The sequence below is a fragment of the Mixophyes fleayi genome, chromosome 12, assembly GCF_038048845.1.
Source record: "Mixophyes fleayi isolate aMixFle1 chromosome 12, aMixFle1.hap1, whole genome shotgun sequence".
In the NCBI taxonomy this organism is placed as follows: domain Eukaryota; kingdom Metazoa; phylum Chordata; class Amphibia; order Anura; family Limnodynastidae; genus Mixophyes; species Mixophyes fleayi.
Window position 1 is genome coordinate 50,232,094 of NC_134413.1, and position 26,562 is coordinate 50,258,655.

A 26,562-nucleotide genomic window follows, 5' to 3' on the forward strand; every position below is an offset into this window, starting at 1 on the left:
TCTAGTAGCGGTGTAAAAGGAATATTCAAACTCACTCATATTCCAGTTTACTACTAACTCTATGGGGTCTATTTAGCAAGCTCCTAAAAAAATGCCATTTTCGGGGGATCGGCCTAATTTTAAGTATCCCATCTATTTATAACTGAACTGCTTTCCCACTGTTTTCAAACACAAAAGCAGTACCCATAGCTTTCTATGAGGACAGCTATTTTGTGTGATTGAACAAGTTCCATAAATCAAAGGTCTTCAAAACTTGTGCCTATGGCTAATACCATCTGAAGATGGAGTTAGCTATTGAAGCCTATGGGGAGAACAATGCGGTAGAGGGATCTTCAGATCCCACACCGCATCTTACCTGCTCTCCACTCCGGATACTATCGCAAAGGTGGCCACTTTGCCGGGACAGATGTTTATCGTGATTGCTCTTTTAGCAGAAGACTTTTAATAAATGGTTACAATCTTTAATTCCCTATCATTGCTAAAAGGAATGGAAATGATTGTGTCAAAAATGCCCTAGTTAATAAATATGCCCATATAGCTTTATACTGTTCATGTTTTTGTGGTATAGACAGCATCTGTCTCTTTCAACCATGAGTTTCACATTGATGCTGCTTATTCTGTTGTAAGTAAAATCTTAATAAGGGCAATGGGATTATAATTATGTCTGATATCTCCAATAAAAACAGTGCTGCACCACTCAAGCAAGAAACATATTTGCTACAGGAGAAATGGATATTTTACTTTGGTAGGATTATACCAACTCTATGATTACTATACATGCCTGTCAGTTATGGTATATGTCTGTTGTTGTATCATACAGTATGCACCATGGCAGAGCAAGACGTATTGGCACCAAAAGAAAAGATGTCTCATTTCCATACCTTGTCTCATTTCCATACCTTCCTTCCAGACGTAAGTATGAACAAAATCATGGGTGGGACATAATGATGCAATTGTATCATCAAGCCCCACCCAACCAGTTGCTATGGCTGTAACTTGATTGCAGTCAGGCCAAGGCAACTGCACTTATGGAAAACCCCTCTGCCCCTTGGTAGCCTAATCCTGGGGTAATAAATTCCAATGTCAAGGAAAAGAGGAGAGGAGCTGCACATGTGATTGTTCTCTGAAAGGTAAATATATTTGGGAAATAAGTATTTTGAACGCTTAATGAAATATTCTTTGTAGGATTATCACTTGTGAGAAATTAAGGGAATTGGATGTAAGAAAAAGTGATGAGTCCCAGAGCTAAATCAAGTTCCAACTGCAAGAATTCCAACAAGGTATGGGAGGAAGAAGGCTCTGGGTGGGTAAGATTCTCATTCACAAAACAAAAAAAAAAGAAGTAACTACAAAACTTTTAGTATACTAATGCCATAAGTGGTTGATTGAGATGCAAGACTGGTCCCTGAAATAGCAGATCCAGGAGAGATGGTAAAATATCAGATACCAGGCCATCCTTGACCCATCACTGTCTCCTGCATGCCCCTATTGGCTATTCAAGAAGGCATAACCAGGGAGGGAAACCGTTACAGCAGTCGTTGATGCCATGGGGTCCATGCCCTTTGCTATCAATCCACAAACTGTTCAACCCTTCATCTGGATGCACCTATTCACAACATTGAAAGTTGGTGAACCAGTTCTCCACTTCCCAGGATGTGAACGACTGTTATCACAGGTATATGCCTTTGCCCAGGTCAGTGTCCTTGTCATCACTGACCTCCGCATCACATTCTTTATCTTTGTAAGAAATTCATCAGCATTCTGACTACTTATTCAATTTTCTATCTATAGCTAACATACATTTATTTAATAGACTGTAAACATAATTGTCAAATAAATACAGGCCAGTGCAAAATGTTGTGATTATATGCCTAACATAAATACAACAGGAAGAAAATGTATCACTAGATGCAACTCCAATAAACAAGATCCACTTGTACATGCCATCTTATAATATGTTAGCATGCAAGATACAATTGGCAGGAAGATGATTAATACAGTAGTGTTCAGTGGCTGCTGACCTTCTTGAACACTAAATAAAGTTCTCTTAAACAAAATGACCTAAAACACTGGTATCAGTTAAAAGAAGGCCTAGGGCTAGTCAGGTGATTGTAGTTTTCTATAGCAGATATAGATAATTGATACTAGGGTTGGATTAATAAGTGAGTTAAGTGAATAAGAAAAATTATATGAAAATCGAGTGCACCATATTTATAAATGTAAATTCTACCATATTCAGGGAAGATACAGATGGCCATTTTAGACGTGAGTGAAATACATCATAATAGAGTGGACAATACAAGTGTATAATGACTTTCGTGTTAACAAACAATACTTTATTGTACAACGAAAAAAAAAATCTCATACATATGCCCTTGTTTTATTCAGAGCTAAGAGTCATACCCAAAAGATATTATTTCATTTATTGTACAATGCCCATTGGAAGATAACCTATAACCTGCACACAATGGAAGCAGACATATTGTGGGCTAAACTAATTTTCATGAGAATTAATATCTTCAGTTCACTAGGATCCAGTACTATCACCACAACACTTCATAATCAATATTCATGAGTTATTAGCAATATTCCTAAGGTGCTGGTTCATAGTGAACTTATTGTGTATGCTCATGAATATAGGTCAAGTTCACAAAATGTATGCCTCAGCTTTGTGTAGATGGCATCTCTAAATAAATCTCTGTAAGTTTCCATATAACCATCATGTATTGGTGTAACTACAGCAATAACAGACTGTAAATTGTACTAGGCCACACAAAATGTTGCCCATAGAGAAAGCCATGTGTCTCTATAGGCTCTCTTAGTGTGGCTACTGTACATATTTCTTTATTCAGGCAGTCACTGGTGACAAAAGGAATGCACATGTAGTTTAGAGACCTTTGTCTGACTAGTAAATTGTCACTATTTTAGTACAATGTTTGGCACTATTTTGTATGCAGTAGGGTCTTAGCGGGTGTGACTTTAGGAATGAAGTTTTGAGGCCCTTTCAAAATATCGCATTTCTAGTTATGCCCATGTTCCCAATTTGTTCATTATAAAACCCAATTTTCTTTAAGCTTCTATCCCATTTTAAAAGAAATGTTTTTGAACAGATAAGCACAATCACACCTTTCCTGAGCAGCTTTGTCCATTGTATTCTTGCTCACTGTTTCAAGCCTCTCCAGTCTCTTCGTCTCCAGCTTCTTCTTCATCTGTTTAGTGTCACTGTAGAAAGACACATAAGTCACGTGCATGGACCTCACACAACCCTCCCTCCTGTTTTACGTAAACTGCCCCGGTTATTCACAGTGACACAAGGCAGCTCTTCCCATTCCTGGGTTAAATGTGTCCTATGTAAATAACACTGGGATTTTTTTCTCTTATAGTTAGTTTTTTTCTAGCATAGTTCTGCATTTGTAGCACTGCTTTCCATCCCAAAGTGAAACATTTCTGACAGTCAACTTTTATTTCTCTGTATCTGGCAAATTCTTCTCTAGAATATATTAAGGGTAATTGCTTGCAACAGCTCTTAAAGGGCCATTAGACATAAACCTGAAGTTACTTTCATACAAAATAGTTACTAATGACTTTGAGTTAGACTATTTAACCGTGGTTGCCTACCTAAGCATTATTGCAAGTTGTCATTTACCTGAGTTATCCATAATTGCAAAGAGTTGCCAAGTCTCTCCTGGCAGGCTAACCAATTAAATTGTTTCCTACCAAACTGGTTAGGCATTGCGATGGCAAGACCATGATTGATTGTTCTGCTTCCTCTCATGTATACCAGGTCAGTCACAATTTTGGCCCTGGAATAGTATTTTTTTGCAAGAATAGAGACTTGAAATACACCTGGATGATCAGGCTTAGTGGGGTTTACAATTTTACTGCATTTGGCACTCAAAGTAACGGGTGGCATATATAGAGTATAGGGTGTCCATTTTCTCTATTTAAATTTATGGGACCCTAAAGCTTGCAGGCAGTCACCAAGCTTGCAGGCACTAATGGCCCAATAAAAATTGGGCCATTGGTGATGGTTGTATGGCCCAAACTCGCCCAGATCTGCAAAAAATCAGGACAACAGTTGCTCATCCCATGTGTGATCAGTTCGGCCTGTTCATTTGTGGTCAGCCAATATAGCTGTTTGATGTTTTGGCTTCCACATTCCTAACTGCAAGCTGATAAGTTATCAACACAAATTTCTACTAATTTTCCCATAAAAAGCATTGTGTTAAATAATGAACAGCACAATTGCACACTATGTAGCATTGCTGTCTCACAGCACTAGGGTAATGGGTTCAATTTCAACCAGCAACCAGGGCCCTATCTGTTCGGAGTTTGTATGTTCTCTGCGTGTTTGCCTGTGTTATCCTCCGAGTGCTCCGGTTCCCTTCCATACTGCCAAGACATATGGATAGGTCAAATGGCTAGTGACAAAAATTCTAGTGTGTGTCGGTGTGCATGTGGTAGGGAATACAGATTGACAGGTCCACTAGGGCAGGGACTGTGGTGAATTATTAAATAATCTGTGTAAAACACTGCGTAATAAGTATGAGCTATATAAATAACTTAATAAATAATACATTTATAGTAAATAAATTATAGTGTTTTCCAATTGAACTTTTTTTTATGAGACCGACCTTTACATATTTTTGCCAGTATCTTTATGAACAAATCATAAATCTATTTGAATATAACGCCTTATGTGTCAGTATGAAAGCGTACCTATCAGTAGATTCCTTTAGGACTTTCAGTTCCATTGCTTGCTTCTCTTGTGCCAACTCGAGCAGTTTGGAAATTTGCTGTTGAAAGTTCAAATGTATTATATCTATATGAAGAAATGCAATTCTGTATCTTGATGTAAAAAGGCTATAAACAATTTAAAATTTAAACATTTGTATTGTGGAATTCTGAAAAGTGTGGAAATAATATACAGGTCTACATTCCCTCCCCACCCCAAAATAAATAAGATAAAATCTGCCAAAATGTATTGCCTGTTATACCAACTCTATGATTACTAAGATTAAGGTTTAGATGGGTTTGTCCTGAACTGTATTGCAGGTACTAGCATTATATAACATGCATAGAAATATAAGTTGTAATGTCTACTAGCAATATATAACATGCATAGAAATGTAAGTTGTAATGTCTACTAGCAATATATAACATGCATAGAAATGTAAGTTGTAATGTCTACTAGCAATATATAACATGCATAGAAATATAAGTTGTAATGTCTACTAGCAATATATAACTTGCATAGAAATGTAAGTTGTAATGTCTACGCATACTTCTACGGAATGTTGCTCTTTCTTCTTCCAGATGCCCTCATACAGCTCCTCTCCAAGACGTATCAGTTCCTGTTCCAGCTTCTCTTTCAACTCCACCACCTTTGGATCTGGTTTTCCTGGGATTTCTCCAGCACCCCATACTGAGCCATAATCATCCTCCAGACTTCTAAAATATTAACACAACATCACCCAAAGATTTACGGTAGTGCCATAAATTCTACAGCAATAGCCATTCAAAGGGTTAAGCACAGACATGAATGGAACAGTGTCTCCAGCGGCCAAACTGTCAAATCTGTCCCAATTGAGTCACCGGAACCATCGCAAGTTTAGGCCTCTACATGGGTTAGTAAGTTCGCAAAATGCTATTGTAATGTCATTTGATGTGCAGGAAATGTTTAATTTAATATAGCTATGACATAGTGTTCATTCCCCACTGTAAACCCTCCCCTCTTTCCACTTTTTATTTATTCCTTGCCCCTTTCTATTTTTATTTTTCTGTACCCCTTAAGTTTGACAAAATATCTAATAAAAATATTGATGGAAAAAAAATATGATAAAATAATATAATTGCTTGCCCATATCAAGCAAAAAAGATTGTGTTATTAAATAAGAATAGTTCAGCTATATACCGCTTTTAAAAAATATACATAATAATTCAGTATCTCTATTTATACAATGTCAATACACTTTCTATCTAATCTTCAGGAGAAGTGACGTCTAAGAGTTGTAAGAAATATAAGACAGGATCTGTTCACAGGGCTGGTATGTAAATGACATTTTCCAGGGGTCACTTCTCATGAACAGTTGTGAGTAGTTGTTTGCATATTGGGAGCAACTTGAAAATGTCCTTGTGGTGATGTGCCCATGGCTGTTTCTATACGTCTCCACTCCATTCCAGTTTGTGACCGGAGAGAGACATAAACTAACCTAAAGGTGTTTCGCCCTTTGGGCTAAGCACCATTCAGTAGGCTTTGCCCATTAGTCGAGATGATAGATCGTACCACTCCAGGGAGGGATTGGGAATGGATGGCAGGATCAGATGATTCAAAAATTGCCCTATCCAATCACAGATTGTCATGGAGGGTTGATTGAGATACTCCCGAACAAAGCGTGTGTGGGTGAGATCTCAACATGTTGTGAACAAGGCGTGTGCGGGTGAGATCCCAACGTGTTCTGATGGAAGTGTGGTTCAAGTAATCTGATGCCCACCATTACTGAGTTCTGGAAAGTCTGTACAAGGTTAACTACTGTCCAAAAACATACATGTGTAAGCATTCCTCTCCACATTCTAACTAGGGATGAGCGCACTCGGATTTATGAAATCCGAGCCCACCCGAACGTTGCGGATCCGAGTCGGATCCGAGACAGATCCGGGTATTGGCGCCAAATTCAAATGTGAAACTGAGGCTCTGACTCATAATCCCGTTGTCGGATCTCGCGATACTCGGATCCTATAAATTCCCCGCTAGTCGCCGCCATCTTCACTCGGGCATTGATCAGGGTAGAGGGAGGGTGTGTTAGGTGGTCCTCTGTGCTGTTTAGTTCTGTGCTGTGCTGTGCTGTGCTGTGTTCTGCAGTATCAGTCCAGTGGTGCTGTGTGCTGTGCTCTGTCCTTCTGAGGTCAGTGGTGCTGCTGGGTCCTGTGCTGTGTCCTGTTCAGTCCAGTGGTGCTGTGTCCTGTGCTCTGTGCTTCTAAGGGCATAGTTATTTCCCCAATATTCCCCTGTGTTTAAAAAAATAAAAAAAAGTTTTTTTAAAAAATACCAAAAACTACTTTAATTTTTTTTAATTACCACAAAATTTGCACAACCAATCCTGCAGTATAAGCCCATTGGTACTGCAATATTACCAAGTTCACACATTCAGCAGTAAAAGTCCAGTGGTACTGCAATATTACAAAGTTTACACATTCTGCAGTATCAGTCCAGTGGTGCTGTGTCCTGTGCTCTGTCCTGCTGAGTTCCGTAGTGCTGCTGGGTCCTGTGCCGTGTCCTGTTCAGTCCAGTGGTGCTGTGTCCTGTGCTCTGTGCTTCTAAGGGCATAGTTATTTCCCCATTATTCCCAAGTTTTTAAAAAATAAAAAAAAAGTAAAAAAAAATAAAAAATTTAAAAAAAAAAAAATATATAATAATTATAACCAAATTTGCAAAACCAATCCAGCAGTATAAGTCCATTGGTACTGCAATATTACCAAGTTCACACATTCTGCAGTATCAGTCCAGTGGTGCTGTGTCCTGTGCTCTGTCCTGCTGAGTTCCGTAGTGCTGCTGGGTCCTGTGCCGTGTCCTGTTCAGTCCAGTGGTGCTGTGTCCTGTGCTCTGTGCTTCTAAGGGCATAGTTATTTCCCCACTATTCCCAAGTTTTTTAAAAATAAAAAAAAAGTAAAAAAAAATAAAAAATTTAAAAAAAAAAAAATATATAATAATTATAACCAAATTTGCAAAACCAATCCAGCAGTATAAGTCCATTGGTACTGCAATATTACCAAGTTCACACATTCTGCAGTATCTTGTGCTACATATAATGGAGACCAAAAATTTGGAGGATAAAGTAGGGAAAGATCAAGACCCACTTCCTCCTAATGCTGAAGCTGCTGCCACTAGTCATGACATAGACGATGAAATGCCATCAACGTCGTCTTCCAAGCCCGATGCCCAATCTCGTAGTACCGGGCATGTAAAATCCAAAAAGCCCAAGTTAAGAAAAAGTAGCAAAAAGAGAAACTTAAAATCATCTGAGGAGAAACGTAAAGTTGCCAATATGCCATTTACGACACGGAGTGGCAAGGAACGGCTTAGGCCCTGGCCCGTGTTCATGACTAGTGGTTCAGCTTCACCCACGGATCTTAGCCCTCCTCCTCCTCCCCCCCCCTACAAAAAATTGAAGAGAGTTATGCTGTCAGCAACAAAACAGCAAACAACTCTGCCTTCTAAAGAGAAATTATCACAAATCCACAAGGCGAGTCCAAGGATGTTGGTGGTTGTCAAGCCTGACCTTCCCATCACTGTACGGGAAGAGGTGGCTCGGGAGGAGGCTATTGATGATGTAGCTGGCGCTGTGGAGGAACTTGATGATGAGGATGGTGATGTGGTTATTGTAAATGAGGCACCAGGGGGGGAAACAGCTGATGTCCATGGGATGAAAAAGCCCATCGTCATGCCTGGTCAGAAGACCAAAAAATGCACCTCTTCGGTCTGGAGTTATTTTTATCCAAATCCAGACAACCAATGTATGGCCATATGTAGCTTATGTAAAGCTCAAATAAGCAGGGGTAAGGATCTTGCCCACCTAGGAACATCCTCCCTTATACGTCACCTGAATAACCTTCATAGTTCAGTGATTAGTTCAGGAACTGGGGCTAGGACCCTCATCAGTACAGGGACACCTAAATCCCGTGGTCCAGTTGGATACACACCAGCAACACCCTCCTCGTCAACTTCCTCCACAATCTCCATCAGATTCAGTCCTGCAGCCCAAGTCAGCAGCCAGACTGAGTCCTCCTCAATACGGGATTCATCCGAGGAATCCTGCAGCGGTACGCCTACTACTGCCACTGCTGCTGTTGCTGCTGTTAGTCGGTCATCTTCCCAGAGGGGAAGTCGTAAGACCGCTAAGTCTTTCACAAAACAATTGACCGTCCAACAGTCGTTTGCCATGACCACAAAATACGATAGTAGTCACCCTATTGCAAAGCGTATAACTGCGGCTGTAACTGCAATGTTGGTGTTAGACGTGCGCCCGGTGTCCGCCATCAGTGGAGTGGGATTTAGAGGGTTGATGGAGGTATTGTGTCCCCGGTACCAAATCCCCTCGAGATTCCACTTCACTAGGAAGGCGATACCAAAAATGTACAGAGAAGTACGATCAAGTGTCCTCAGTGCTCTTAAAAATGCGGTTGTACCCACTGTCCACTTAACCACGGACATGTGGACAAGTGGTTCTGGGCAAACGAAGGACTATATGACTGTGACAGCCCACTGGGTAGATGCATCCCCTTCCGCAGCAACAGCAACAGCTGCATCAGTAGCAGCATCTACAAAATGGCTGCTCATGCAAAGGCAGGCAACATTGTGTATTACAGGCTTTAATAAGAGGCACAACGCTGACAACATATTAGAGAAAATGAGGGAAATTATCTCCCAGTGGCTTACCCCACTTAGACTCTCATGGGGATTTGTGGTGTCAGACAATGCCAGTAACATTGTGCGGGCATTAAATATGGGCAATTTCCAGCACGTCCCATGTTTTGCCCACACCATTAATTTGGTGGTGCAGCATTACCTCAAGAGTGACAGGGGTGTGCAGGAGATGCTTGCGGTGGCCCGCAAAATTGCTGGACACTTTCGGCATTCAGCCAGTGCCTACCGCAGACTAGAGGCACATCAAAAAAGCATGAACCTGCCCTGCCATCACCTCAAACAAGAGGTTGTGACGCGCTGGAACTCCACCCTCTATATGCTGCAGAGGATGGAGGAGCAGCAAAAGGCCATTCAGGCCTACACAGCCACCTACGACATAGGCAAAGGAGTGGGGATGCGCCTCAGTCAAGCGCAGTGGAGACTGATTTCCGTGTTGTGCAAGGTTCTGCAGCCATTTGAACTTGCCACACGAGAAGTCAGTTCCGACACTGCCAGCTTGAGTCAGGTCATTCCCCTGATCAGGCTGTTGCAGAAGCAGCTGGAGAAAGTGAGGGAGGAGCTGGTAAGCCATTGCGATTACACCAAGCATGTAGCTCTTGTGGATGTAGCCCTTCGTACGCTTTGCCAGGATCCGAGGGTGGTCACTCTTTTAAAGTCAGAGGAATACATTCTGGCCACCGTGCTCGATCCTCGGTTTAAAGCGTATGTTGTGTCTCTGTTTCCGGCGGACACAAGTCTACAGTGGTGCAAAGACCTGCTGGTCAGGAGATTGTCCTCTGAAGAGGACCGTGACATGCCAACAGCTCCACCCTCATTTTCTTCCACATCTATGGCTGCGAGGAAAAAGCTCAGTTTTCCCAAAAGAGGCACTGGCGGGGATGCTGATAACATCTGGTCCGGACTGAAGGACCTGCCAACCATTGCAGACATGTCTACTCTCGCTGCATTGGATGCTGTCACAATAGAAAAAATTGTGGATGATTACTTTGCTGACACCATCCAAGTAGACATGTCAGACAGTCCATATTGTTACTGGCAGGAAAAAAAGGCAGTTTGGAAGCCCCTGTACAAACTGGCTCTATTTTACCTGAGTTGTCCCCCCTCCAGTGTGTACTCGGAAAGAGTTTTTAGTGCAGCGGGGAACCTGGTCAGTGAGCGGCGAAGGAGGTTGCTTCCTCACAACGTTGAAAAAATGATGTTTATAAAAATGAATAATCAATTCCTCAATGAAGTACAGCACTGCCCTCCAGATACTACAGAGGGACCTGTGGTTGTGGAGTCCAGCGGGGACGAATTGATAATGTGTGATGAGGAGGAAGTACACACTGTAGGGGGAGAGGAATCAGAGGTTGAGGATGAGGACGACATCTTGCCTCAGTAGAGCCTGTTTAGTCTGTACAGGGAGAGATGAATAGCTTTTTTGGTGTGGGGGCCCAAACAAACCAATCATTTCAGCCAAAGTTGTTTGGTAGGCCCTGTCGCTGAAATGATTGGTTTGTTAAAGTGTGCATGTCCTATTTAAACAACATAAGGGTGGGTGTGAGGGCCCAAGGACAATTCCATCTTGGACCTTTTTTTTTTGCATTATATGACCAATCAACAGTCGTTTGCCATGTTCAAAAAGTAAAACCAAATTTAAAAAAATACAAGAAATTAAACCAAAAGTAAAATGCCGTGTCATAATTTAAAACAAGAGGTATTGACGTGCTCTAAAACTACTGTATTGTTGTTTATATTTTATAAACACTACACTTGAAAGCTTGAGTCTTTCAATAAAAAAGTAACTGTCCATTGCACGAATATTTGCAACAGGGACAATTTTAGGGTTAAGAAAGTCAACTAATAACACTTCAACGCTGTCTGTCTTTATAAACACTACACTTGGAAGTTGGAGGAGGTATTGTGGCCCCGGCACCAAATTTACTACCGGGGCCACTCCACTGTGCAGTCCATATTTAGGTGTATCAGATATTAAACAACGGTGACAGTTGATGCCCAATTTTTTAATTATATTGTGGCCTCGGTACCAAATTGTGTACCGGGGCCACCACACTACGCAGTCCAGATACTTGTTTGGTGGAATTCAGACCAGTTGAGGGTTTTATTATTATATTGTGTGGACCACTCTATCTATACCACACTACAACTCTATACCACTCTATTTCATACTTTAATTCTATTTCATACTTTAATTCTATTTCATACTTTAATTCTATTTCATACTTTAATTCTATTTCATACTTTAATTCTATGACTAATTACCATAAAGAGGAACAAAATAAACCAATTTTACCAAAAGTATAATATGACTTAGACTTACAAACACTACACTTGAAAGATCGTGCCTTTAAATGAAAAAGTCAGTCTTCATTGCACGACTATGTGCAACAGGGACAGTTTTTTGGGTTTACAAAGTCAACGAATAACACTTCGACCCTGTCTGTCTTTAACATACTTGATGGGATCTCAATGACGAATTGTCTGTACCATGTTTGGAGGAGGTATTGTGGCCCCGGTACCAAATTGGGTACCGGGGCCACTCCACTATGCAGTCCAGATAGAGGTGTATCAGATATTAAACAACGTTGACTGTTGATGCCCAATTTTTTAATTATATTGTGGCCTCGGTACCAAATTGTGTACCGGGGCCACCACACTACGCAGTCCATACCCTTTTTTGGTGGAATTCTGACACGTGGAGGGTTTTTTAATTATATTGTGGCCTCGGTACCAAATTGTGTACCGGGGCCACCACACTACGCAGTCAAGATAGATAGATGCGTATCATAGATAAAGTTCATTCAGTGGTGTGGGGCAAATTGAAAAATATTCAAAATGCACTGACATTATCAAAAACAAGAGGTTGTCACACGCTAAAACTCCAACATGTATATGATGGAGAGGATGGAGGAGCAGCCGTATGTGTAGTGTAATGCAGACCTGTTGAAGGTTTTTTATATATTTTATTGTGGTGCCCAGTGCCCACTCCTCTAGGCAGTCCAGGTACATTTATTGGTGCGAATCATAAAAGTTCAGGGTTTTTAATAGATATTGTGGTGACCCACTCCTATACGCAGTCCAGGTACATTTATTGGTGCGATTCATAAAAGTTCAGGGTTTTTAATAGATATTGTGGTGACCCACTCCTCTACGCAGTCCAGGTACATTTATTGGTGCGATTCATAAAAGTTCAGGGTTTTTAATAGATATTGTGGTGACCCACTCCTCTACGCAGTCCAGGTACATTTATTGGTGCGAATCATAAAAGTTCAGGGTTTTTAATATATCTTGTGGTGACCCACTCCTATACGCAGTCCAGGTACATTTATTGGTGCGATTCATAAAAGTTCAGGGTTTTTAATAGATATTGTGGTGATCCACTCCTCTACGCAGTCCAGGTACATTTATTGGTGCGAATCATAAAAGTTCAGGGTTTTTAATATATCTTGTGGTGACCCACTCCTCTACGCAGTCCAGGTACATTTATTGGTGCGAATCATAAAAGTTCAGGGTTTTTAATATATATTGTGGTGACCCACTCCTCTACGCAGTCCAGAAAGATACCTTGTTGCAACGTTTTGGACTAATAACTATATTGTGAGGTGTTCAGAATACACTGTAAATTAGTGGAAATGCTTGTTATTGAATGTTATTGAGGTTAATAATAGCCTAGGAGTGAAAATAAGCCCAAAAACTTGATTTTTAAACTTTTTATGTTTTTTTCCAAAAAAATCCGAATCCAAAACCTTAAATCCGAACCGAGACCTTTCGTCAAGTGTTTTGCGAGACAAATCCGAACCCCAAAAATAACGAAAATCCGGATCCAAAACACAAAACACGAGACCTCAAAAGTCGCCGGTGCACATCCCTAATTCTAACCCACAAAGTCCATAAAGAGACTGAGCTAGACTGGGGGAATTCTGATCCGGATGTAGGTGCACATTTGATGAGCATCTACATTATATACACCTTTGGAAAAAGGCCTACAGAAGTCATTGTTCATTCATTCATTCATTCATTCATTCATTCATTCATTCAATGAAGCTGTGTCTTTATTGTATCACAATAAAACAGGAAGGTCTATGCACACTTACTTCTTTTTCTGACTCTTGCAATTTTTCTTCTTATTGGTCTGTGTGTGAAGGTCACTGAATGCATTGGAGTATTTCTGCAGAATCTCTTCCCTGCGTTTCTGTCCCTTTCGCTCCAGTTCTTTCAATTCCTTCTCCTGCTTCTTCTGAAGCTTCATAAAGCTTTTCTGTTTTTGTAGTTCATCCTGATTTGTGGTTTCTGGTTCTAAAAGAAATGCACAATTAAACTTTCATTTTTGAATTGCCTTAGACTTATTTGGGGTCTACTTTTTCCCAATTCCAGTCTTCATGTTCACAACATAAGAGAAGTATAAAAGTCATCCGATTACAAACATCATTCTATGCCACTTTCTTGGTCTAACAATGTTCTGAGAACCTGTTTTAATTTAATCTAATATAAAAAGGCAAACCATTCACAAATATTTGGAGTGCAAGCTATTGTTCTGAAGCTGGTTGCAAACTATTGTTCTCTGTTACCAGGAGGTAGCACACCTCTTCTCTAATAATGGGAAGCAGCTGCAGCTTCTGACTTAGCTCATCCCTGATCATGTCTTGGTCCAGGTCCTGTAGCACTATATATTCCAGCACCCAATCAGATATTTGTGTTTATTAGTCCAGAGCCTTCACTTGCAGCCCCCAACGTCTTCCTGCTTTATTGTCAGATTTGTTTGCTATAGCTTGTAACATGTCTGCTGATATGTTATTACAGATAGGTGGCTCTTGATTAAATGTATTGTTTTAACTTATTACTAGAATTAAGGATACTGTGCACTCTTTTTGAAGGTGAGGGGGCCAACCCATGCCACCCTTGAAATGTTACCTAAAACTGCCATAGGGGCCTTTTTTATTAAGCCTTAAACCATGTGGAAACAACTGTTTCTGCATTGTTTAGGTATAATGTAGCATCACAGTTATTTAACAAAAGCCTAACGCAAGAGATATCAGAGATTTTTGGAGTTTGACTCCAATAGCTAAGGACATCTGAAGATGGCGTTAGCCATTCTGCCCTATGAAGAGAGCATTGCAGGAGAGGGATCCTAGGATCCCTCTCTGGCAGGTATTATGCTGTACCCTCCGCTAAATAATGAAAATGGCTCTGAGCAAGCTAAGCTCTGGGGAATTGTTAGTACAGTAAAGTTATCATAGGGACAGCATCTTATCGGATGAACTTTCCCAGGACGATATTTTAATAAATGTCTGCATTGTATCATAATACTCACTAACTAACTGGGGGAGGGGGGGGGGGGATGGGGATGTGGCCATTAATAAATCGGCCCTTACTCTGATTGCACTTGTATGCTGTTACCATAGAAAAGATTTGTAACAGAGTACGAATAGTCATTGACATGCATCATATTAAAAGACATTGCAAAAAACATATGAAGGAATGCATTTACACAATTTGTAAGACTAATTCCAGAACACTCCTATGTGATCTTTATAATTGTATCAATTTATACATACTTAGTCATGTCACCAGTGTAGACACGAACAACTTCAAACGTCTATTCAAACATGTTCTTTCAAATTCGGTCCATAAGAAATGAATGTGAAAATTGCTTGCACAAAAATGATACCATTATTCTTGTTGCCTTATTATAGGATAACCTCAATAATAACTGATTTTTATTATTCCATGTAGAATTTCTCTGTATAGCATGCACAGATTTGTGTAATAAATTAACTTCATTTACTATTTGCCTGTCACTGTATACAGCAAGAACTGAGCATCAGATACTACACAGCTTTTTTCCAGACACCCACTTTATATTTTGTTACAGTTTGCAGAATATTAATTGTGTATTTTGCTATACTTTACCTGCAGTTTCTTTCATAGGGTCCGGATTTCCACTGCTTACAGAGCCTGAAATATGTATATATCATGCATTATTGTTAACAGTTTAATATTACTAACTGAGCTTGACTATGCCATTGTCTGTGGTTAATAAAAGCTGCATTTATTAATTATGAGATTATTAGACATCATTCAGGAACAGGCAATTAGTGGCATATCGGCCATTGTTGAACCACAGCTCATACCGTGCTCTGCCAAGCTTGGCCTTGCAAAGCAGGAAATCCACAGGTTGCCTATGCCCAGATAGATTCTTGAGTAGTACAAACTACTTCCCAGAACTAATCTATTTCCTCTGCAATTGCATTGAATGGGTTGCATGGGTTGTAATGAACAACAATTCCTGTCTTATAACATTCAAAATACAGTAGTAATAATTGTAATAACACATCAAAATCAATAGATTTCCACTAGGTAACAACTGAGCATGGAAGCAGAGAGCAGGTTATTCAATGTCAAGTTTCAGGGGAATATATATAGTAAGGGATTGTCGGAAGGGAGGAGGAGGGGATGATTAATGAGGAGATCCGGGCCAAAACAGCATGGTTAAAGACAAAGAATGGCAATATATTTATCTATGCCACTATTAAAAATTGAATGTTAGGGGCTAGATTTACTAACGGGCGTGTTTGACTGCGTTTTTGATCCGCCATGTATATCCGCGTTTCTCCGGCGGTTTTGCATGTCAAACAGACGGATTTACTAATGGGCGATTTTAAGCTTCAAGGAGAATCCGCCGGCGATGTAACGGCGGGATGTAAGGCTCCAAGCCGCCGGCGGCTTGGAAAGAAACATGGCGCTTTTCCTTTAAAACATGGCGGTTTCATGAAAAATTGATCATTATCATACTGCCTGTCATACTGCCGGAGCTCCGGCAGCTGTCAAAATAGTAAAGAATAGATAAAAGTTTTTTTAAAAAAAGTGTGGCTTTTCCCACGATCGTGGGAAAATCCCCTAATACTACAAATAGACCTAGCGCAATGAGCTAAGCACATTGCGTATCGGAGCTTCTACAGTGTACAGTGTAGAAGCTGTTTGCAGCGGTCCTGCACTTTTTTTATTTTCCTTTAATCAAGCCAGAAGATTTGGGGATGTTACAAATATGGGGCCCCACCTGGCCGAAGTACAGAAGACTGCAAGCAACAATTGCCCCCACTCTGGGCAGAAGAACAGAAGACATTACAAGCAGGACATTTGGAATTACAATTTTAATTGGACATGGTCAAGCATGGACTTTGGATACAAATTTATTTTGGACTTTGTTGACAGTCATTTTGTGGATTGAAAGCTGCTGACAACAGACAAAAACTTCATTGGTGAGTATATTTGGGATTTATTATTTTAAAAAAAAATATGTGGTGTAAATTAGGGTGTTTACTGTATTTAATGTGGGTTTATTATTTTTAATAAATGTTAGTGGTTGAAATGAGGGTGTTGTGATTTTGTAAACATTATGTTTTGTGAAACTACAGGTCCCAGCCAGCCGTGGGTGTCAGGGCATGTTGGCACTTGTGGTTCTCCAAGTGCCAATATGCCCTGGCTGCCGTGGGTATGCTGGTGCTTGTAGTTATACAAGTAGCAGCATGCCCACACTATTTATGGCAACCTGGCTGGGACTTGTAGTTCCACAAAACAAAATGGTGCCTGTTTGTTTTTTTCACACTTATTTTGCCGTTATTACCCTACACCCACCGCCCAGGGGTGTAGGAAGAGCGCTAGTGCTATCAGCACTGGGCTGGGTGTCCCTAGGGGGGGGCCCGCTCGTTTTTTGTGGCACAGCGCTGAACAGCCTGGGGTTGGTTAGTCATTATGGCAGGGGGACCCTTGCCGCGTGTCCCCCTGCTATAATGCCACCTACCCGGCTGGTTTGCCTAGTGCTGGTTCCGTGAAAATAGGGGGGACCCCACGCAAAATTTTTCCCCGATTTTTACGGAACCAGCAGTAGGCTGGCAGCACTAGGCAGCACTAGGTTTAAGACTAAATAGAGGGGGGATGGCACGCTTTTTTAAAAAAAACCTTTTATCTATTCTTTACTGTTTTGACAGCTGCCAGAGCTTCGGCAGCATGCGGTTTGAGCAATCTCGCCGCTCACAACCAGCTCTTTTATTTTGGTCGTTTGAATGACGCTTTTCCGACACTTTGCCAAACCCCTCCATAGTAAATTCGGCTGTTTGTATGTTCATCATTGTTAAAATCGGCATGGCGATTTGTAAAGTGGTGGTTTAGAAAAAAGTAATTTCTGGCCGTTTGGATGACGGTTTTGCCTTTAGTAAATCCGGCGATGGCCAAACCGCCGGCAAACTAGCCGAAAAACGTCGGGTTAAGCAAACCGCCTGTTAGTAAATCTAGCCCTAGAAAGTTGAAACCAAGCTTTAAGAGTTTGATTTGAACAAGCAAAATTACTCCAAAGCGAATGAACCATTAGGGATGATTAAGGGAGCTCAGAGTTATATAGATGCCTTATTTGTAGCTAAGAAACTAGATGGAAAGTGAAATCTCTCTTTAATCTTGGCAGATTTAGGGAAAAACAGCAATAGAGCTATGTCCAAGAGAAAGTTAATATTTTGCTCCTTTCACATTGGCTGTGGTCTAGGCCATGGGGGAAGGAGGGACTGTTTCACAGTTGTTTCATTTAAGCTGGATTTTAATTTAGTTTATATACATACGCTCAGTGATCCCAGAAAACTAGTGAAAAAATCAACTAAGTGGGTAGATGGTGCACTTGGGGCCTCATTTTGAGTGGGATCCACAATAGAGTATATCAGGAATGTATACTGAGTAAGGCTGCTTCAATATCAACCCAGACTCTAGAGCGAGTATTAACATGGGACAAGACCAATGGGTAACTTGTGCTACTTCTGAATGTTGGGGTGGCCAAGTCACCCTCTTTGGGGTGTCTAAAGTTTTCACATCCATACTCTGGCCTTTTACCTGACCAGATGAACTTGGAGATGTATATCTGTAAGTCTCATAGTGAATGTCTGGAATATGTATGATATCCTTGGCAATATGTTCATCTTTATTGCTGCTATCCTGCTTACCCAATATATGTATAACTTGTCCTAAACTATGAGGTTTTCACTTATGCTTTCTAAGAGGTTGAAGTAATTGGCAGTATTGAGTCAGTCAATAGATCTGGTCAAGTAAATATCCAGGTACTTTAGCTTATCAGCTTGCCAGCAAAAATTGTAATTAAGCTTAAAGTGTTGAAGCTCACTTGTGGCACCTTCAGAGGTAGAATCTCTGCTTTGCCAGTGTAAATCTTGAAGTTTGAAAGCTTCCCATTTAAGCACAGTTCTTCACAAAGCAACAGTAGTGATATGTGAGGTATTGGAATTGTGTGGAGAATATGGTCTGCATATAAACACAGCTTGTACACTTTTGGGCCAACATGCACACCGCAATATCTGAGTTAGTACATATCCATGTTGCTAGAGGCTCCATCATCAGCACAAAGAGAAAGGGTGAAAAGGGGCATCTTTGCCTGGTCCCATTGATAAAACAATAAGCAATTCTGTCTGATCAAATAAGAAAAGAAAAAACTTTTTTTACCTGCAGGACCATTTTGTATTAATGTGTTTAACTTTTTACCAGATCCACTGATGCCATTGGATTGAAGATTCATGGATTTCTGTGTAAACAAATTAAACAAACAAGAAGAATTAACAGATAACATTCTTGCATTTATTTATTTATGCTCACTTATTTCCTATCCTTTAACCTGCCTACTCTCATACTAGGTGATTTCAACATTCCAATTGATAATCCCACTGCTTTTTTTTACCATTAAACTTCTTTGACTTACTTCACCCTTTGGTGTCTTCCAGTGGACCTCATCCACTGTAATGGACACTTCCTTGACCTTGTATTTTCCTGCTACTGCTCCATCTCTAGGTTCACCAACTCTGCCTTCCCACTCTCTGACCACAATCTTCTTTCCTTCAGTCTCACCTTACCTCATGCCCTTCCCCTGCACCCAAATCCACATGTACATAGCGACACCTAAATGCTCTTGACACAATCCACTTCTCATCTTCACTAAAACAAAAATTTTCTCCTATGTCTGCATTGTTCTGACCTAATTAGGCCGCCTTTTTCTACAACAAAACACTCACTTCAGCCCTAAACAATGCAGCTCCAGCTACCACATAGAGTCTGCGATGACCCAAACCCCAGCCATGGCACAACAAACAGACCCGCTACCTGCAATTGCCAAACAAACATTCTTCAAATCTCTAATATTCTTTGTAGTAATAGTCTTCTAACCCACGTCACCTCCTTGACACCTTCAATTTACTTCTCTGCCCACTTTCACCTCTTCCCCCTTCCTCCCTCAAAGCCCATTATTTTGTCACCTACGTCAAAAAAAAATCCACACCATTCGACAAGATATTTTCTAATGCCAAATTCCACACACTCCACCCATTCTACCCACATTCAGCTACACTCACCAAACCACCCTTAATTCATTCTCTCCAATAACTGATGAAGTCTCTACACTCATCTCATCATCTCTCCCTACAACTTGTCCCCTCAAAGTCTAAGGGTCAATTCTCCATACTCATTCTCCTGGACCTCTCTGCTGCTTTTGACACAGTTGATCGCCCTCTTCTCCTACACACACTTCACTACATTGACCTTTGTGACACAGTTCTTTCCTTGTTCACTTCCTACCTATCAAACAGCTCCTTTAATGTTTCTATCTCAAGCACATCCTCTCCTCCACTCCCACTATCTGTTGGGGTCCCACAAGGTGCTGTTCTTGGACCTTTACTTATTTCATTGTACACCTCTTCTCTTGGAACACTAATTTGCCCATTTGGCCTCCAGTACCACCCCTATGCTGCTGACACTCAAATCTATATCTTTTCCCTTGACCTGTCCTCTTCTGTACTATCTTGTGTAACCAACTGTCTTTCAGCTATCTCCACATGGATGTCCCAATGCTACCTAAAGCTCAACATATCCATGCCAGAATCTTCCTGACAGAATTGTCACCTCCCCTCAAATCTCCCTCACTGTCAATAAAGCCACAATTTCCTCAGTCTCCCAAGCCTATTGCCTTGGTGTCACACTTGACAACGTCCTCTGCTTTATTCCTCACATCCAGATTTTTTCCCAATTCTGTCGATTCCACCTTAAATAGGTCAGAATACTCCCTTTTCTTTCTTAACATGCTATTAAATCTCTTATCTATTCTCTCATCATCTCCTGTCTTGGCTACTGCAACCTCCTGCTATCTGGTAATCCCGACACCCATATATCCACACTTCAATCCATCTTAAATGCTGCTGCAAGACTGATCTTCCTCTCTCACTGTCCACATCTGCTGCACCCTGCAAATCCCTACACTGTGTCCTCCAGAATACAATTCAAATTACTCACCCTTACATACAAAGCCCTCAACAACACTACCCCTTCATACATCTCAAATCTCATATCTAAATACTTTCCCTCACTCCCACTTAGATCTACCTCTGACCTGCATCTTGTCTTGTCTCTGGTGACCACCTCTCCCCCACACCTACAAGACTTCTCCCGTGCTGCTCCCCAATTAGGCTTTTCAAATTAGACTCCAAATCTTTAGATGTTCTCTAAAAACCCATCTCTTTTTTTAAAGCTTACCTTATCCCTAATGATACAATGCACACTAATACACCCTCACAGCTTTCCCAATCTCCACTCTAAGCTACACTTACTCCTCTTATTTCAGCTGTGCCCTCTTCCACTTAGAATGTAAGCTCTCTAATGAGCAGGGTCCTCCATAACCTTTGTTTTCATATCTGCATTTTTTTTGTCTGCCTTGTATGTCCTTCTTTTATGTATTTCCTGCTTTCCCTATTGTACAGCTCTGCAGAGCACTGTGTCACCTTACAAATCTATGATAATAATAATAACAATAATAATAATAATAATAATAATAATAATAATTGCATATCTAGAGCACTGTAAAGGAAAAAACAACAAACCATTTTAACCTACAGATATGGGAGAACCATCCCTGCAATCTGCTAAAAGACATTTAAAAATCCTCCTGTTCCCCCATACTGCTCTGGCATTTCTCCTGCTCATTACTCTTGAAAGAAACTATCATCATCATCGGTTATTTATATAGCGCCAATAATTCCGCAGCGCTGTATAGAGAACTCACTCACATCAGTCCCTGCCCCATTGGAGCTTACAGTCTAAATTCCCTAACACACACACGCGCGCTGAGAGAGGAAGTGGGCTGTGATTGGTCAATGAATAACCTGATTACTATATAGCACCAACATAGTCTGCAGGGCTGTACAATCAGGAAAAACAACGGCAGGGGAGTTACCTGCAGAGCCTCTCATATTTTTGTTGGCATAATAATTTGCAAACTGCTAATATATTAACCTCTGAGAACTTTATTATTTAAAATGTTAATTGCACCCTTACCTCATCAACAGATGATGTTTTGTTATTCATCTTTATTGATGCCTTCTCATGTGCTTTGAAAGCTTTGATAGGGTTGGAGAGGGCATGAGTGAGTTCTGCAAACCAAAGCAAGACAAACTTCCAATTACCTCCTATGTAGCCAGTATAGTGAAAGCATCAAAGGAACTGTGAGACATTAAGTGTTTCAATATGTCACTGATATAGAGGTAGAATTACAAATTGGCCTCCAAGAATAGATGGCAGCGACTTACTGTATATGTAGGAATATGTAAGACCGTACTGAATACATAGATAAGACTTAGTAGTGGCATCGCAATAGGGGTAGACTCTGAGGATCCTGCTGTGACTTACAGATGCTATACAGTCCCAGGGCTGATTGTTTACATTTCCTTTCATGGCCAGTTTAGAAGTTATAGAAGACTTTCTAATTTGGAAAACCTTAAGACAGACAGAGAGCTGATACAAATGATATGTGTAGTGGTTGTTAGGGATGGGGAAATGTGAGGGAGAGGTGGGGCACCCAGGTCTAGGGGTCTTTAGCATTTCAATAAGATTGAGAATAAAGAAGGTTGAAGTGTTTGTGCATGTCTATGGTGACATCATGGTAGTATGTTGGGTATACCTGCCCAAGTATCTGGCACATAGTCTTTCACCTCCACATACACAAATAAAGAGGGCATGGTGAGTGGCATGTTACTTTCACTCCGAAGGCACATGTGATGGTAACCTGGTAGAAATACAAAATGAGATCCTCTGTTATTAAAGCAATTGAGTGCATTCACAGTACAGCCATTAATTAGTAACATTTTTATTATTAACAATAATATAATCTCTAAGTCATATAGATCACTTGCCTTGGAGTAGCGCATGGGAGAAAGAGATAGTTCCCTTTTATGTTGTGTGACACCCCTGCCTTTGCACTGGGATTTGTGAGCCAAAATGGCAGCATTTGTTGAGTACAAAGGAATGCACTAAATGATGGGTAAATCAGAACATTCTAGGCTTCATTTAGAAGTGGGCGTGCATCAATTTATGTAGTGTAAAAGAGGATTTATGTACTTACGTTAAATCCGTTTCTCTGATTCCGTCTGGGGGACACTGCTTACCATGGGTTGTGGAGGGAGCTTGGGGAGTTGGCACCTAACTAGTTAACTTTTACAATCCCCCTGCCTCTTCCTCTTCCTGTCAGTTAATTAAAAAGCCCAAGGAGAAAAAAGGGCAGTCAAACAAGAGCACACAGAAGAAAAGCAGAAGGGAGGGATCGCAGTGTCCCCCAGACGGAATCAGAGAAACAGATTTAACGTAAGTACATAAATCCTATTTTCTCTTTCATCCAATCTGGGGGATACTGCTTACCATGGGGACGTTCTAAAGCTGCCCCCTAAGGGTGGGACTACTCTGAAAATCCTGCCCGCAAAGCATTACGAGCGAAATTTGCATCCGCGGATACAAATACATTAAACTGGTAAAATTTTGTAAAGGTGTAGACAGAGGACCAGGTCTCTCTGGCACCGGACGGTTAGCCTTATGTAAGCTTGCCTAATAGCAGCCGTAATCCATCTTGCAATGGACTGTTTTGAGGCTGACCAGCCTCTCTTATTAGCATCATAAAGAACAAACAGAGAATCAGTACGTCTAATCTGACAAGTTCTTTTGACATAAATGCGGAGAGCCCTAACCACATCTAACTTTTCCATAGACTGTTGATCTGAATGGAAAGTAGATGAGAACTACAATTTCTTGGTTCAGATGGAAAACCGAAACTACTTTAGGAACGAAAGAAGGGAGGGTTTTTAACACCGCTCTGTCCTCGTGGACAACCAGATATGGTTCCCGACAAGACAGAGCTCCTAATTCTGAAAGCCTACGTGCAGATGCAATAGCCAAAAGAAAGAGGACCTTCCAGGTCAACCATTTCAAATCTGCCACAAGTAAAGGCTCAAAGGGAGGCCCTTTAAGCATATCCAGCACCAGATTGAGATCCCACGGTGCTGTAGGCGGAACATAGGGAGGCTGAATATGCAAGACTCTACTGGAGGAAAGTCCTAATATCTGGCAAATCCGCTAATTTCAGGTGAAAAAAGACTGAAAGTGCCGATACCTGAACTTTAGGGAACCTAAATGAAGCCCTGTTTCCAGGCCATCTGAAGAAAAGCCAATAAACAAGGGAGACGAAAAGAGGACGTGTGACATGTCCTATTTTCACACCATCTGTATAGATTTTTCAAATCCGGTGATAGATGCGAGCTGAGACTGGCTTTCTGGCTCCCATCATAGTGTTCACCACACTGGAGGAAACAACCTCTAGCCCTCCAGAGGCTGGCTTCAACAGCCATGCTGTTAACTGATCTGAGGTAATTCTGGTAACGAAAGGGACCCTGCAGAAGGAGGTCGACTCGAGATGGAAAACAAAACCCCGGTCCTTCTGCCATAGAGAGTATGTCCGCGTACCAGACTCGGCGCGGCCATGAGGGAGCTATCAGAATTACTGGCAGACCTCCTTGTTTTACTCGTCTGAGCACACAAGGTAGCATGGGAATCGGAGGGAACAGGTATCCCAACCTGAAGTCCCATGACATCGTCATTACGTCCACTGCCCCCGCTAAGGGGTCCCTTGCGCGAAATGTGTGAACCTTTCTGTTGTGTCTGGAGGCCATGAGATCTATATCCGGAAGACCCCACCTCTGAGCCAGAGACTGGAACACTTCTGGATGGAGTGACCACTCTCCTGGCATCATCTGATTTCGACTTAAGTAGTCGGCCTTCCAATTTCTTATTCCTGGAATGAATATTGCCGATATTGCTGGAACATATAGTTCTGCCCAAATCAAGATTTAAATTGCAATCTTCATTGCAGCTACACTCCTGGTTCCTCCCTGTTTGTTGACATATGCCACAGCCATGGCATTGTTGGACTGACGGGGTGGTCCTGGAGCAGGGACTGGGCCCCCCGAAGGGCTAAAAGAATAGCCTTCAATTCCAGCACGTTTATTGAAGGGTCGACTCCTGAACCGACCAAAAGCCCTGGAGCGGGAGATGTAGGATCACCGCCCCCAACCTTTCAGGCTGGCTTCTGTCATGGCTATGATCCATGACCATGGAGCAAAAGACCTGCCCACTGTCATGTGATCCCGAATCAGCCACCACTGGAGTGATTGTCTCGTCCTCGGGGATAGAGAGATCCTCTGGAGATCTAAGCAAAGGTGGGATCCTGACCATTTTATCAACAGATCCCACTGGAAACAACGAGAAAGGACTCGACCAAAGGGGATGGTCTCGAAGGAGGCCACCATCTTTCCCAGCAGCCGCATGCACAAGTGCATTGAGGGGCTGGGGGAAGACAAGACCTGAGTTGTTATGCTCTGAATTGAAGCAACCTTCTCGAAAGGCAGGAAAACCTTTTGCTGGCTGGTGTCCATGATGAGGCCTAGGAAAACCATGCGTTGACACGGAACCATCTGGGATTTCTTTAAATTGATCAGCCATCCGTGGCCCTCGAGGACCACCAAGGTGAGGGACAAGTGATGACGTAAGCAATCTACTCAGGAGGATTTGATGAGCAGATCGTCCAAGTAAGTCACGACCTGAACTCCCTGAAGGTGAAGACATGCTGCCATAACTGACATGACCTTCGTGAAAACCCTTGGCACTGTTGAGAGGCCGAAGGGGAGGGCCCGAAACTGATAGTGGCATGATCCCACCGAGAATATTAGAAGAGACTGATGGTGAATCCATATGGGAATATGGAGGTATGCGTCCTTTATGTCTATGGACGGCATAAACTGATCCTTCTCTAAGCCGTTTATCACCGACCTCAGGGATTCCATACGAAATTTGTCCACCTTTAAGTGCACATTCAGGCCCTTTAAATTTAGGATGGGGCGAAAGGAGCCGTCCGGCTTCTTGACCAGAAACAGGTTTGAATAAAACCCCTGCCCTTTCTGGTAATCTGGAACCCTGCAGATAACTTTTTGAAAAAGAAGAGAGGCGACCCAATCCTGTATAGCCTGCCTTCTTGATGGATCTCGGGGTAGCGGAGTATGGAAGAAACGATGTGGAGCGGGGCCCAACAGGTCTATCCTGTAGTCCTCTGATAGAATACCCCGAATCCAAGAATCTTGGGAGGACGCTGCCCACTGTTCCTGAAACAAAGACAGATGTCCCCCCACTGGCGCCCCCTGCAGAACAGAGTGGTCATCATGACGCAGGCTTCTCTTGGGACATGGAGGCCTAGCTAAAAACGGGGATCTCCCCCTGGCAGAGGAGCCTCGAGAATTGGGCTGTCTGTCTCTAAAGGACTGTCCTTTAGGAAAGGAGGTCCCCCGAAAAAGAGCTGACCCGAGGTTCCGGCTCCTGCTAGGGAATACTGGCAAGGAAGTGCTTTTGCCCCTGGTTGCCCGAGAGATCAGTGTATCCAATTCCGGGCCGAACAAACCTGCCGCTGAAAAAGGAATGGTTTCCACAGACTTTTTTGATTCCGCATCTCCTTCCCATGATTTCAGCCATAACTTCTTCTTGCTGAGATAGATGCAGCCTGAATAGAAGAGGATACAGCTGCTGTATACTGGGCCGCCTTATACAGGTACCCCGATGCCTCCTTGAAATGCAAAGCCAGGGGAAGTAAATCAGATTCCTGTAATGCCTCTGCCAGCTGGTCTGCCCATGCTTCCATGGCTCTAGCAACCCAAGCTGACGCAAATGTGGGCCTAGAGGAAAAAAACCCGCAGCCGCAAATATAGATTTTAGCTGGCATTCCACTCTGCGGTGATTGA

General features: G+C 41.8%; 1 protein-coding gene across 1 annotated transcript in view; it reads right to left on the reverse strand.

The window, feature by feature from the left end:
- PLCB2 (phospholipase C beta 2) overlaps nt 1–26,562 on the reverse strand; it is a 201,259-nt gene that overhangs the window by 20,394 nt on the left and 154,303 nt on the right. Inside the window, exons 22-29 of the mRNA XM_075193063.1 lie at nt 22,413–22,517; nt 21,791–21,885; nt 18,920–18,998; nt 15,335–15,379; nt 13,519–13,720; nt 5,286–5,451; nt 4,720–4,796; nt 3,127–3,222 (exon numbers count right to left, since the gene is read on the reverse strand). Of these exons, the coding sequence (XP_075049164.1) occupies nt 3,127–3,222; nt 4,720–4,796; nt 5,286–5,451; nt 13,519–13,720; nt 15,335–15,379; nt 18,920–18,998; nt 21,791–21,885; nt 22,413–22,517 (865 nt within the window). The remainder of the gene's footprint in view (nt 1–3,126; nt 3,223–4,719; nt 4,797–5,285; nt 5,452–13,518; nt 13,721–15,334; nt 15,380–18,919; nt 18,999–21,790; nt 21,886–22,412; nt 22,518–26,562) is intronic.